General features: G+C 40.1%; 1 protein-coding gene across 9 annotated transcripts in view; it reads right to left on the bottom strand.

Moving 5' to 3' along the window:
• Nucleotides 1–13,275, bottom strand: part of Eya4 (EYA transcriptional coactivator and phosphatase 4) — a 256,421-nt gene that overhangs the window by 4,661 nt on the left and 238,485 nt on the right. For 5 of the 9 annotated variants that reach the window (XM_029482164.2, XM_085842686.1, XM_021173761.2 and 2 more), the window contains 5 exons: nucleotides 9,267–9,325; nucleotides 9,000–9,160; nucleotides 6,464–6,578; nucleotides 4,125–4,246; nucleotides 2,380–2,480 (listed from right to left, as the gene is read on the bottom strand). In XM_029482164.2, the coding sequence (XP_029338024.1) occupies nucleotides 2,380–2,480; nucleotides 4,125–4,246; nucleotides 6,464–6,578; nucleotides 9,000–9,160; nucleotides 9,267–9,325 (558 nt within the window). Of the gene's footprint in view, nucleotides 1–1,930; nucleotides 2,481–2,518; nucleotides 2,620–4,124; nucleotides 4,247–6,463; nucleotides 6,579–8,999; nucleotides 9,161–9,266; nucleotides 9,326–13,275 lie in introns of those variants that run through there. The other 4 variants (XM_085842685.1, XM_021173760.2, XM_085842687.1 and 1 more) reach the window with 2 other exon arrangements.

The following is a 13,275-nucleotide window of genomic DNA, read 5'->3' on the forward strand; positions in this document are numbered from 1 at the left end:
GCCAATTAATAGATATTATTAAAGTTTATTCTATTCTTTTTACTTTTGAATGTGGCTTCTAGAAACTTTAAATTTTACATATACATCTCACCTGGTATATTTTGAGAGGAGAGGGCCGTTATTCCTGTTGCTAAGATTTGATCCTTTTTTTGATTTCTCTTTAAATTTCACAAACATGGATTTTAGTTCAATTAGAGCAAAGAACTTTGAGAAGGGTAACGTTTTGCATTTCAGCTCAGATCTATTTGTAACAACAAAACAGTACTCAGAATGCCTACAACATGCGATTACGTCTATGGTCAGAGAAAAGCATGCATTCTGGGTGCTAGGGCAACCAGCCACCTGTGTTTCCAAACAGAATCATAGCCTTTACCCATCACCCAAACTCTACCTACTTAAACAACCATTTGAAAACAGCATTCTGTCTGAAATTTTGATCCATTTGGAGTCAAGCTATTTCCCCCAAGCATGGACTTTAAACCGGAGGACAGGCCCAGAGTGCTATTCTCAGTGTGGATGACTAGCGTAGACGAGATAAGTCTTAATTCTTAACAAACACGTTGTCATTGGCTTGTAAAAGTGAGCTTTATTTGTTCTGCTCTAGCGTTAAATACATTTCACATAGGCTAAGGAGATTCTAGTGTTTGTTCGAGGGTCTGGTGTCCACTATGTGTGACTATGGTGCCAATGTGGAAAACTAAATTCGCATGAATTCCAAACACCCATAAACTCCAGAAGAGATAGCAACTGTGTGTGCCTTAAACACCACAGGTGGTGGCAGTGGCAGCAGCAGGGCCAGATGGGCTGCTTGAGGCTGCATTGGCTGACCTTGTACACAGTGTCCTTGGGACCAGTGTGCAGTCTTAAGTCACAGCCACTGCTAATTAACACCCAGGGAGCTTCATGTCACCTCAGCTCTCCTAACAGGATGGAGAAGCACAGGGCTTTCAGAGGATAGCTGCTGCTGACCTTCTGAAGCAGAACACATTCCCTCCCTCCACTTGCTAGGTGTGAGCTGAGTGGGTTAGCTTTCGGTTAAGGTCACAAACTCTCCTATGGAACTGTTCGCTCTGATTATTCTAAAGAAATTGGGTCAGCGCTCTGACCCATGTGTTTAGTAGCGGCTTTATTGGAAGGTGATTTAAACCACCTGGAGATAAGAAGGATGGCGACTTCTTTAGAAGCTACGCTGTCATTGGTAGTCTCTTTTCTTTCCTGGCTCTTCAGTGAAGGAAGGAGTGGGTGCTGTGTTGTGCTGTCTGGTCTGGATCCTTTTTCTGACACTGAACCAATCACTTAGTGATTTTACAACTACCCTGGTTTCTTGTCAGAAATATGTGTCGGATAAAACTTATTTAAATAAGTAGAGCCTACCAGATCTCCTGCTCAAAGTTGCTCAAAGCCAACTGCTTGGCGCTCAGTGAGAAACTTGTAGATGTGAGAAGCATTGCCCATCAGACTTTAGGACATATGCAGCTAGAGACATGAGCTCTGGGGGTACTGGTTAGTTCATATTGTTGTTCCTCCTATAGTGCTGCAGACCCCTTCAGCTCCTTGGGTACTTTCTCTAGCTTCCTCATTGGGGACCCTGTGTTCCATTCAATAGATGACTGTGAGCAGAGGATAGCCTAGTCAGCCACCAATGGGAGGGGAGGCCCTTGGTCTTGTGAAGATTCTATGCCCTAGTATAGGGGACTGCCAGGACCAAGAAGTGAGAGTGGGTGGGTTGGGGAGCAGGGGCAGGGTATAGGGGATTTTCGAGAGGAAACTAGGAAAGGGGATAGCATTTGAAATGTAAATGAAGAAAATATCTAATAAAAAAAAAAGACTCTAGGACAACCTCTCATACCAAATACTAAGAGTGCTCCTAGTCTAAGCATGCGGACGAAAGCTTCTTACAAGTTTTCCTTCAGCTACCAACCTTATCTTCAGCATTTAGTATGGAGGAACCTGTCTGTCTCTAGGCACTCACAAGGACTGTGTGCAATCTGAGAGTCTAGGGCTCCTCATACTGACAATGCTATGAACCTGCTACATTTCCTCTGGTAAATCCTGTGAATTTCTTTATCACTGTATGCATGGTGTGAGTATATGTGTGTGTATTAAATATATGTTCTAAATGTGTGAATATATTTCTTATTTCCATATGATTGAATAAATATTAATTAATTTTCCTGTACTTCCTATCAAATTCCAGGCATAAAATGCTAGACTCCAAATGGTTTATTTGCAGGCCCACATCGACTCTCTCATGCTCTTATTGATTTGCGACTCGAAGTGTCAATCACTTGTCAAGCTGCCAATTGGCCAAACTACAGGGATGCAAACAAGAGGGCTTGCTCTAGAGGTGCCACACCAACATTGTTTGAGACAGGTTACCTTTTTTGCTGCCTGCTCTTCTTCTACACCATCCCCAATTACAACATACACTACTTTTCTGCCAAACCTTTGCATTATTCGCTCAAAGCAACTTTCTTTTCCTGGAAGATAAATGAGATACAGTTCAGAGCAGAGTTACCTGGTTAGCAGCGTGCTCCTCATCCCGGCCATCTCCAATCACAACATAAGTTATGTTAGTGCCAAATCTGGACACTATACGCTCAAAACAGCTTTCCTTGCCTGAAAAACAATGCATTGTTTATTCTTGGGGCCATGGTACTTATGAACTTTTAGGTCCACACAGTGCTCTATTATTGTCTTTTGAACAGCATTGGAGGGAGCTTATGACCACTGCATCTACAAATCAACACATGCATTTGAATATAACTGCTTTTCACTTAGAATAGTTTATTAAGTGTGTAGACAGAAGGGGATGCCACGGAACCAGCAGCCATGTTTTATCTTTACAACACTGGCATCTTTTCCTGAATTTCATTCTAAGAATGTTCTTGCAGCCATTGTTATTTTTGACATTTTTCTTCTTCTTAATCTGCTAGTTTAGAATGCTAAAGAAAAAAAGTACTAGTGACAAGGGAAAAATAATAATGATTTTCGCAGGTTAAATATTAAAAAATATTGGCCAATGGAAAGAATATCGTCCTTTAAGTAAAAGAAATGTTTGTTTGAGTAGAAAAATCATTTGTGTTGTCAAAAGGAAGTTCACATTCTGTCACTCCTAAGGATTTAATGTATATATATCTTCACAGAATGGTGTATGGGATTGGAATCTTGGTTCTGATTTGTAGAGCATGGGATAACGTGGCACACACTTTAAGAAAGTTTGACTCTCCCCAACTGTTCTTCCCAAATGCCTGCAACCTTCATGAGACCTAGGGATAGCTGTGTTGGGTGGGAGAGTTTAGGATTTTGAGCTTGTCAATGGGCAACAGGTAAGTTCGTTGCCCTTTAGGGCATTTTGTACAACCTATTTATATGCCCAAGAGATTCGTCAGAGAAAGTAGAATGAATGTGCTGTCTTTTAACTCTGACAAACAGAGTTCATGGCAGAACCTGATGAAGTTTTATTTTTGAATGGTAATTGGCAGTCAGACTCTGCACACCATACGAACTAGGAAGCAGGCTATAGTTATTTGAGTCTTACTGTGTATTGGGGACAGACATTCAGGTAATGGATAATAAAGTACATATTCTTCTCTATGAAAAATTTCACTTGTTTCTGAAATTATCTATTGATTGTCACAGAATTAATCTGAGGCCTCTCGGTGCTTCCAAAATAGTGTTCTTTTTTTTTTTTTTTAAACCTTAGATCAGTTTTATTGAGTATGTAATTCTGTGTTTCTCATTAATGCTGTAGCTGGAGCACATATTACTCAGACAACATATGCTAGAATATTGTATGATGTCATGTGTGGGCAGAACGAGTGAGGATTTCCTACGTTTAGCATTGGGCATTTCACTAGCTGAGAGTTCTTGTAAAATATACACATGTATCATGAATTACACATAATTTTGTTATTTGAAGGTTTCCCAAATTATCTGGATATGGTAATAGGAAATTATTTAAAAGAGAATCAACAATTATATATAATATATGTGTGTATATACATATGTATATATGTACGTATATATGTGTGTGTGTGTGTGTGTGTGTGTATACACACTTATATACTATAATCCTGCAGATGTGATTCCATTTCATGCAGAATTTCAGATAGTTTCCTTACCTATTTTCGTTGCGCTGTAAATGTTCTCAATGGGGAAAGCACCTCCTAGGCTGTAGAGCAGGACTTTTGCAAGAGCAGGAATCAGCTGGGTTGTCGTTACCAAGACATTTACACAGTTACTCCTAACAGGGATGAAACATACATATTTGCTTTCTCGTAGTAAATAGCTTCTGCTGGCACAGATTGAAAATAGCCACTGTTGTTTCTAAGTTCTGTAAGAAACACTCTCTTTCAGTATTTAGCAATGAGTGCTATCTGTCCACAGACACTCACTGAAATGGCAGCTTATTAAGAATTATGTGCAAACTGAGGCCGTTCTCTGACATAACGTTTTGTCCAAGTAAGATGATATCCAAAATCCTTTAGACTCTTATGTGATGAGAGCAACGTTGGGTGATGTCAGACACAGGTCTTTTAAGTTTGAAAAGGTGGCTTTGAAATGGAGTTTCACCATTTACATCATGTGGCACTAGTATTTAGGTCCTCTTTCAAAATTATCAACACTCCACGATAGAAAATTTGTAAAGGACAAATATAAAGAAGGAAATGAGATGCAGTGATGATGGTTAATTACACAGAGATAGCATCTCTCTTCATTTGTGAATTTATTTTCCCATTAGCAATTATATACTATATAAACAATTTCTTATTCTGCTTCCTTGATTTTGTGATTTTGTGAGGCTTGTATTACTTTATCTATTACCCTCATATTATCTAGAGGTGAACATTTAGCAAGAGCCAGTTGTTTTTATTTTATTTATTTATTTATTTATTTATTTATTTTTATAATATTTTTATTAGATATTTTCTTTATATAAATTTCAAATGCTATTCCAAAAGTTCTCTATACCCTCCCTCCCCCCCGGCCCTGTTCCCCTACCCACCCACTCCCACTTCTAGGCCCTGGCCCTAGGTACTGTGGCATATAAAGTTTGTAATAACAAGCTGCCAGTTGTTACCACATAATTTGTTTCGGTGGCTTGACTATGTAGAATGCAATCTCGAGGCTTTTTGTTTTTGTTTTTGTTTTGTTTTTTTTTGTTTTTTGTTTTTGTCTTTATTTTTTCCCCCAGCACCTGGAATTACTTCTTTAATGATAGAACAACTATGGTAAGAGATAACTCAACTTTGCTGAGAATTCTTACACACAATTCATCAAATTGTTTTCCGTACATTTTGAGGCTTTGTGAAAATGTCCCATGTATTAATGCTGAAATATCTGGATACCATAGCAAATTTCATAGCCCACTAGTCAGGGGGCATTGACTTGTTTTTCTAAGGACCTTTTTTTTTCTATTCATCTATTCATTTCTTAAGGTCACATATCCTTGAGAAAGCCTTAAGGTCATTCTTAGAAAAATCTAAGAATAAGGTGTTGACACAATTCTTTGAGAAATGAGCATGACTCCACATCCTCCACACAATTTCCAGGTTTTCCTGCCCCAGAGTCCCTGCCGTTTGATTGATTATGCCACAGTTACAGATATCATGACTCAGGAAGATCCGTGTCCAAGCCACTTCATCTGTCCGGTACTTCCTGCATTATAATGTCCTTCCTAAGCTTTCTACACATCTACCCCAATTGTTACCTTTATAGACACACAGTCAAATCTAACTTATTTTGAGCCAAACATTTCAAACAGTTGCAATGGACAACTTTGTCCCGGGCTTGCCTCTTCAGGTTGAGTTCTTGGCAGCCTTCCCTTTTGTGTAGACCAAATTTGAGGGACTACCAAGCTGAACCCAAAAGACTTTATGTCGGTCAGACTTTACATTATAATGTGACACTGAGAAGTGAACAGAGTGCTCGTGTCTGCCCCAGTTAGGCCAGGAAGTCAAGGGCAGCCCCCAAGGAGGACTTTCTGTTACTGGTGAAGCTTCTGATAGTGTGACCAGGAAGGGACCACACGCCAGATTTGACAGATAAATTTACTTTCATGTCCAAAATACTGGGCTCCTCTTTCACTCCAGCAACCTTTTTATGTATCTGCTCTCTGTCTGGATAACATCTCTTTTTATGCCTATGTGTAACCCACACATTAGTTAACTGTGTCTTTATTGATTAACGTAAACCAGAAATAAAACTATGAAATGATAAAAAGTAAAGGTTAATCTTACCCACCAGCCATCACTTCCCAAATTTATACGCACCCACCCACGCAGTCACGCATGCGTACCCATGCAGGCACACATAGCACACACTAATACATGCAGCACACATGCACACAGAAATCAACGGGTGTGGTGAATTACTAGCAGTTGGAATGGTTTTTCTCTGTTATGATGTTGGACCCAGATATTCCACATAATTCAAGTAGAAAGGCTGTAATCCCACTTACCTAGTACTAATAATTGATAAAGACTTAAGTGCGTTCGTTAGCCAGGAATCTGTTAGGCCTTCGATCTCTGCCCTTAACTGCAGCCATGCATCCCTCTTAGCAGGGCCAAGGAGTCCTGAAACAGCGGAGAAACAGGCAGTGAGGAGGTGAACTCTGCCTCTGGAATAGGAAGTTTGGTGTCCCTTCTGTCTACAATAAATAATTTTTATTTTGGTTTTGTCGTAAAGAGGTACAGACATATCAATATGGATTCATCCTTTCAGAAGTGATCGGTCACTATTTGTTCAGTATTGAGTTCTTTTTAGACAATATGTAGGGGTCAGATCCTTGGCTAGATACTCAGGGACTTCAGTTTTCCTCCCTGTCTGAGACTGGAATCTCACACAGCTGCTGAGAGGCTCAGCAGCTTCTGGGCCTGAGTCCCACTGATGAGGCTGGGGCATGTCAGTCAGAGGAGCGGTGGGGTTCCTCCAGAAGGAACACAAATTCACCACGTATAATAGTCTCTTCAGAATCATAGTTCTGCTTTGGAAAAGTATCCCAAGCATCGACACAGCTGTTACAGTGTTTGTCAAACCGGTGCCTGTGTTTAATGACACTTTATGTTGTTTTTAAAAGAACTAAATAGCTATGTTGAAAATCCAAAGGTGTTCTATCCAACTATAAGAAGAGGTGGGAAGAAATAGGTAGGTTAAATTTTACAGAGAGGTTGGGCTATCTGCCATTGGTAGCACACATGGCTGGTATGCAAGAGGCTCCAGACACTGACAAGAAGAAAAGAAAAGAAGAGAAGAGAAGAGAAGAGAAGAGAAGAGAAGAGAAGAGAAGAGAAGAGAAGAGAAGAGAGAAGAGAGGGGAGGGGAAGGGAGGAGAAGGGAGGGGAGGGGAGAAAAGAGAAAAGGAGAAAAAAGAAAAGGAAAGAAAGCGGGAGGGAAGAAATGAAGGGAAGATAAAAAAAAAGAAAAAAGAGAAATGCAATTTAACCTTGCTTTCATGATAAAATGAGATCACATGAATATCCATTCAAAAGGAAGGTTTCTTACTTAAATTGTATTTCAGACACCGGGAGCAAGGACAAACAATATGCAATTATAGGTATTTAAAATTAAAGCTACTTTCTAGAAAGTCTTATGTTTCCACATTTCAATAAAAAGATGCTAATAATTGACAGAATAAACTCTCATATTGATTAAATTTTCTAAGATAGAAGATTATATGTTATCAGTCTTCCCAATTTTAAAAGAATTTAAACAATACTCTGTAAAGGGGGTATGAAAATATAAATAATTCAAACAATATTCTGTAAAGGGAGTATGCAAATCAAATAGTTTTATACTTCTCAGAGGGATGTTGAGTTTAAAAAAATTTAAACATACTGTTTACAATTATTTTAAAAAGTGTCTGGGACAGAGCCTTAGAGTGAGTTAGGAGCTAAGCCAGGAACGAGAGCACACGGTGTCACTAGAGCCTGCAGGGCTCAGTTATCTATGTGGAAATGAAGCTTTCCCTGCAAAGCTTCCTGTCATTTCAAATGTTCATAAGTCTGGACGCTGCCTTGTTTTTTACAGTTGCTGAGGATTCCCTGAGCACCTGATGGGATTCAGTGTTAGCAAACACAGGAAAACAGACACATAACCCCATCCTCAAGCTGGAAACAGATGGGGGCAGTGGGTTCGCCGTGGATGGACAATATATTTATCTTAATCTAGGGTGTACGTGTGAGCATACACATAGAATGCATATGCGTATTTAGAAAATTCATTTTCTTTTGGCTTACTTTAGGTTTCTGTTCCTCAAAGATGTTTCATTTTAAAAGGAAAACAAACAGCTTGCTGGAAGAGTTGTGTGTGTGACTCGGGAACTAATCTTGAGAATGCGTTGACCTAAAACTGATTCTAACAATAAAGGCGATCCATTTTTTTCCTGTATCTAGAAACACAGCTAGACTTGCAGTCTGAGGCTAAGGGCCTCAAATTATATGAATAACTTATTATAAAATTATAAGTATAATGTGACTTAGATACTACTGACAGTGTATTGGAACTTTTAAAATCCAAAGATTACAGAGAGCACTATGTCCTATGTAGAGAGATACATTGTCAGACGATTTGTGAGTTTTAAAAAAACCAAAACATCCAATAGATCTGTTGCGCATTTTGAACTTCCACAAACTGCTGCATGAATATTCTCTCAGAGATTGGCACTAACTGAATAATTGTGGCTCTTATCTTTACAAGGGCCTCTTGACCACCTCCTTCACTTGTCTGTTTTTTGTTGATAATGTCAGAGTAATACAGATGAAACCGAGAAAACATCCTAGACCACAAGGTTTCCGCCAACGGCCAAGTCCTTTTTCAAGGTGCACTGGATTCCTCCCTAGTAATCCTGAGAGCAGAAATCCAGGCTCGTTGCTTTTCAACTCGAGCCTTCATGGTTGGCTTTCCTTCATGGTTTTCTTTCCAGTAGCTAATTTCCACTGTGAAACTACAGCTTTCGTGTCAGAGTGCTGACACTGGGTGGAATTGGCTGCACGTACCTCCAACATTGTTCTTGTAGGTGTTATATAATTCCTTTACTCTTCTGTAACGAAAAGCCAGCTTCCTCATCCAGTCCACTCCTCCTCTCACACCTGTTGGCAAACAAAGGTTCGCACTACTTGCAGCTGCATGGAAGCCATCAGTTGCAAAACTGTAGGTACTGCAACACCCAAAATACATTAAAAAGAAACAGAAGAAATAATTACATGTGCAAAACTCCACAGCTGAATTTCTGTAGGAAACGGAAGACTGAGAGCGCAGCTTACCTTAAGTCCTGACCATTGTCATCGGAGGAAACATCATCTATATGAACTTGATCACACTCCTGGGAAAAGGGAACAACAGACATTTCCTATCACCCAAACGTGGCTAACACCTTCAGGTTTCCCATCATCCCACAGCATCAGGCTCTGGCCACGAGGTGGCAGTATGGGTCCATTCTGCCTTCCCTCTGATACCTGCTTTCAGAGGTAGGGAAATGGCAGGCAGGGAAATGGTACCACCTCTTTGAGATCTAAATCCATAAGGCAGTCTGAAAACTTGGGGTGCTTTGAAAAATAAGTTTAATCTTAACGTCATTGATAAGAAGAGCTCTCTAATCTTTGAGACCCATGCCCTTGCTAATCTGAAAGTCTGTACCGTGCCTGGGGTCCGAGCATCTGAAGTGGTCACTGTTACTTATTATTCGATTGGTGGAAGTGGAGGGGTCCTGACCTCGGAACATGGTGTCTTGTGAGCTTTCCAAGACTTCCTGCTCTTTGCTAGTGTGAAGGTGTCATTTTACTTAAAGTCCTGGTTTTCTGATACAGAACAAAGGTAGTGGCCATAGAGACTGACACCTTCTTTCATCGGGCTTTAGTGTTTTAAAAATGTCAGTGAATATTAGTAAAGCCTTGAAGATTTACATACCAAAAGCAATACAACCTCCAAGGAAAATAAATTTGTTAAGTTTGCCCACATTGGATCTGATTTCAAGTTAGAATTTGCTTAAAGCAAATAGTGGCTTCCACATAGAAATTGGGCTCTTAGAGGTTCCAAAAATCTTGTTCTGAGTTTAAATATCTGCAAGGCTGCCGTGAAAGATTTCGTGATTTGAGGCAAAATTTGCTGAAGAGATTTAAAATGCCTAGCTCTCAGAAGAGTAAGTCCACAATTAGCAGTTACAAATGATCATGATTCATAATAAATCAATGAGAAAGCGAGATGGAGAGAAAGGGACAGAGGGAGAGGGAGGGACAGAGACAGACAGACAGACAGAGACAGAGACAGACAAAGACAGAGACAGGCTGATTTGCAGGGGGTGGAAGCAAGGCCTGCACATGTTATGCAAGTGTTTTACTACTGACAGTGTTAATATTTTCCAGCTTTTGGGCCACTTCAAATTTGTTTTAATGGACCTGGAAGGGTCTGTAATCAAGCACCGAATATGGAGTCTTCAGCCCTCACTCAGGATGTATTGAGCCCATTTCAATGGACTCAGACTACCTTTAATGGACAGACTTGGAGGGCAAGGAGATGGCTCAGCAGCTGGTACAGAGCAATCTGCCGAGCCCGAGGACCTGAGCTTGCGCCCAGAAGCCCACATGTTGGAAGGAGAGAAAGGACTCCCGCAGCTTGTCCTCTGACCTCCACATGTGTGTGATGTGCACTGCGTCTTTTCACGGGTAAATAAAACAAATGTGAACCAAATAAATAATAAGACACAAATTAAGTGGTGAGCACAGTCAGGAAAGTGTTCATATGTGACTTCAAAATGTATTTGGGATGGAGAGGTGGCTCAGCATTGCAAAACATTGCTACTCTTCCAGAGGACCCAGGTTTCGATCCCAGCACTCCTGATGAGGCTGATGCCTTCTCTGGGCACTGTATACACACGGAACACATAGATACATGCAGGTAAGACACCCATAAATGTAAAATGAAAAAAAAAATCTTTAAAAATCTGTGTGTACTTACTCTAGAAGTTCTAAGGTTTACATAAATTATCAGTTAGTGATTTTCAAATAAACCTTTACCTATGTTCATAGGTAAGGGCCGAGGGAACTTATTCTACCTGATGCATCTGAGGGTGCATGTGGGAGAGACAACCAGGATATATGGATTTTTAAAGGCATGTTCTAGAGGCAGGAAATAATAAACCCAGGCATTTGGGGAGTAAACAGGTTGGACAAAAAACTTAAAAACTAGAAGAAAGGCATCTATACAATGGGAGATATGCTCAAAGTATGCAACATAACTGGTTGAAATGTGCTTATATAGTTGGGCAGTGGTGGTACACACATCCCAGAGCTTGGGAAGCAGAGGCAGGTGGATTGCTGAGATTTGGAGGCCAGCCTGGTCTACAGACAAAGTTTCAGGACAGCTGGGGTGCACAGAGAAACTCTGTAAAGAGAAAGATGAAACAAAGAAAAGAAGAAAGAAAGAAAGGAAGGAAGGAAGGAAGGAAGGAAGAAAGAAAGAAAGAAAGAAAGAAAGAAAGAAAGAAAGAAAGAAAGAAAGGAAAGAAAGAAAGGAAAAAGGAAGGAAAAAATGTCCTCATGTAACTCTTTATCACGTTCAGTGAGTATAAACCAATAAAATAAAAACCTGAATTAAAAGCAACAGAATTGCTTCTTAACCACATTGCAGAAGTCTAGGCAATGATAGTACTTGGCGGAGTTTCTCAGTCATTTCAAGTTCCTAACACAACGTTATAGTGACATAAATTCATACCCTAGATGGCGAGGCTTGTGGAAAGTGTGGGTGTCATCAGTACAGAAAGAAGAAAAAGAACAGAATAGGAGATGAGGCTGCCTGAGCATCTTGGTATCCCACAGTTGAGAGGGATGCAGGCTATCCTGAAACAGAAGGAGGCATTGCACCTCCAAAAACCAGCCTCTCAGATGCAAGCGTTTCAAGCTGCCACCCCAGGGCTTTAAACTGACTAAGCAGTTAGCATGGAACCTGGAAACCCCATTTTCCTCCAGAATATGGAGGCACTTAGGAGCTCTTCACAACCTAAGTGTCTGCTCTCCAGACATGGTAATATTCTTTAAACAAGTGTTAACATGTATAGGTGTTTGGGCTTCATGTATATCTGTGTACTGTGTGTGTATCTGGTACCTGTTGAGTCCAGAAGAGGGTTGGTTCCCATGGGACAGGAGTTGCAGATAGTTGTGAGCAGCATCTGGGTATTAGGAACTGGACCTAGGTCCTCTGGAAGAGCAGCCAGTGCTTTTAGCCACTGAGCCATCTTTCCAGCTAAGACATGGTGATATTTTTGGGAGGCATTTAGAGAGAACTCAGTACCTGCAGCTTCTCACTTCACTGAACTTCTGAAAGCTTTCCTCATGTAAATAACCTCCATCTCTTAACATAATATGCTTATTCTATAAAACCCCCAAAATGGTGAGGGGAATTTTTGTGAGCGCCTCTAACCACCAGAAGCTATTTTTCTAAAACAATATTTCTCCATTCTAATTTTTAAAAAAGCTCTCCTGACATTTCAAGTATTAACCCACATGTTTAATTTATACATAACTTGCCCCCAAATTCATTTTTTACTCCAGAGGACAACAGCATATCAAACTCATTGGACCATGCACTCTGTACTTGAAGTTAGGTTTGAGGGTCTTCCAAATCTATCTTCTCTTTATATTTATGCTTAGTAACTCTGTGTGTTGACTCTGGACAGTTGCCCAGGGATTACAGTCCAGTGAAAGAAACTTGAACTTCAATTATATATATATGGAAAGATAAATAATTGTTCATCAAGTAGTTTTCATTGTGGAAACCATGCAGGAGTCATTTTAACCTAAACCTCACATGCTCCAAAAACATTCAAGGGCTTTGGTTTTGTACACAGCTTAGCAAAGACCTCAAATTCTTAAAATAATTCTGGTGTTAATCATAAATGCTTTAAATTTGTCTTACAAGGGAACCACAAAGTTGTCCCACATCTATTCCAGGTATAAGTCAGAGCACTCTCCTCTCACATTTGTGAACCCCAACTCCCTGATGCTTTCTCCTCTGGAAGTTATTCTAACTGAAATAACATTTTTTTGAACAGAGAGCATTCTCTTGCCGGGGGTGGGGGTGGGTGGAATGGAATGAAGTGTTGAGTGCTCAGATTCAGATTTGCAAGTTTTAAGGATGTTTGAGAGGAACAGCTGCCAGTGCCCGTGGTGTATCGTGGACTGAAGCTTTTAATGTTTCAAATAGACATGTGAATTCTCACAAAAGACCCTCAGAGATTAAATATACAAGGGAAACAATGCTCACAATAAGCTAATGGTA

Source organism: Mus caroli, unplaced genomic scaffold, assembly GCF_978045245.1.
Source record: "Mus caroli unplaced genomic scaffold, Mus_caroli_1 scaffold_9, whole genome shotgun sequence".
In the NCBI taxonomy this organism is placed as follows: Eukaryota; Metazoa; Chordata; class Mammalia; order Rodentia; family Muridae; genus Mus; species Mus caroli.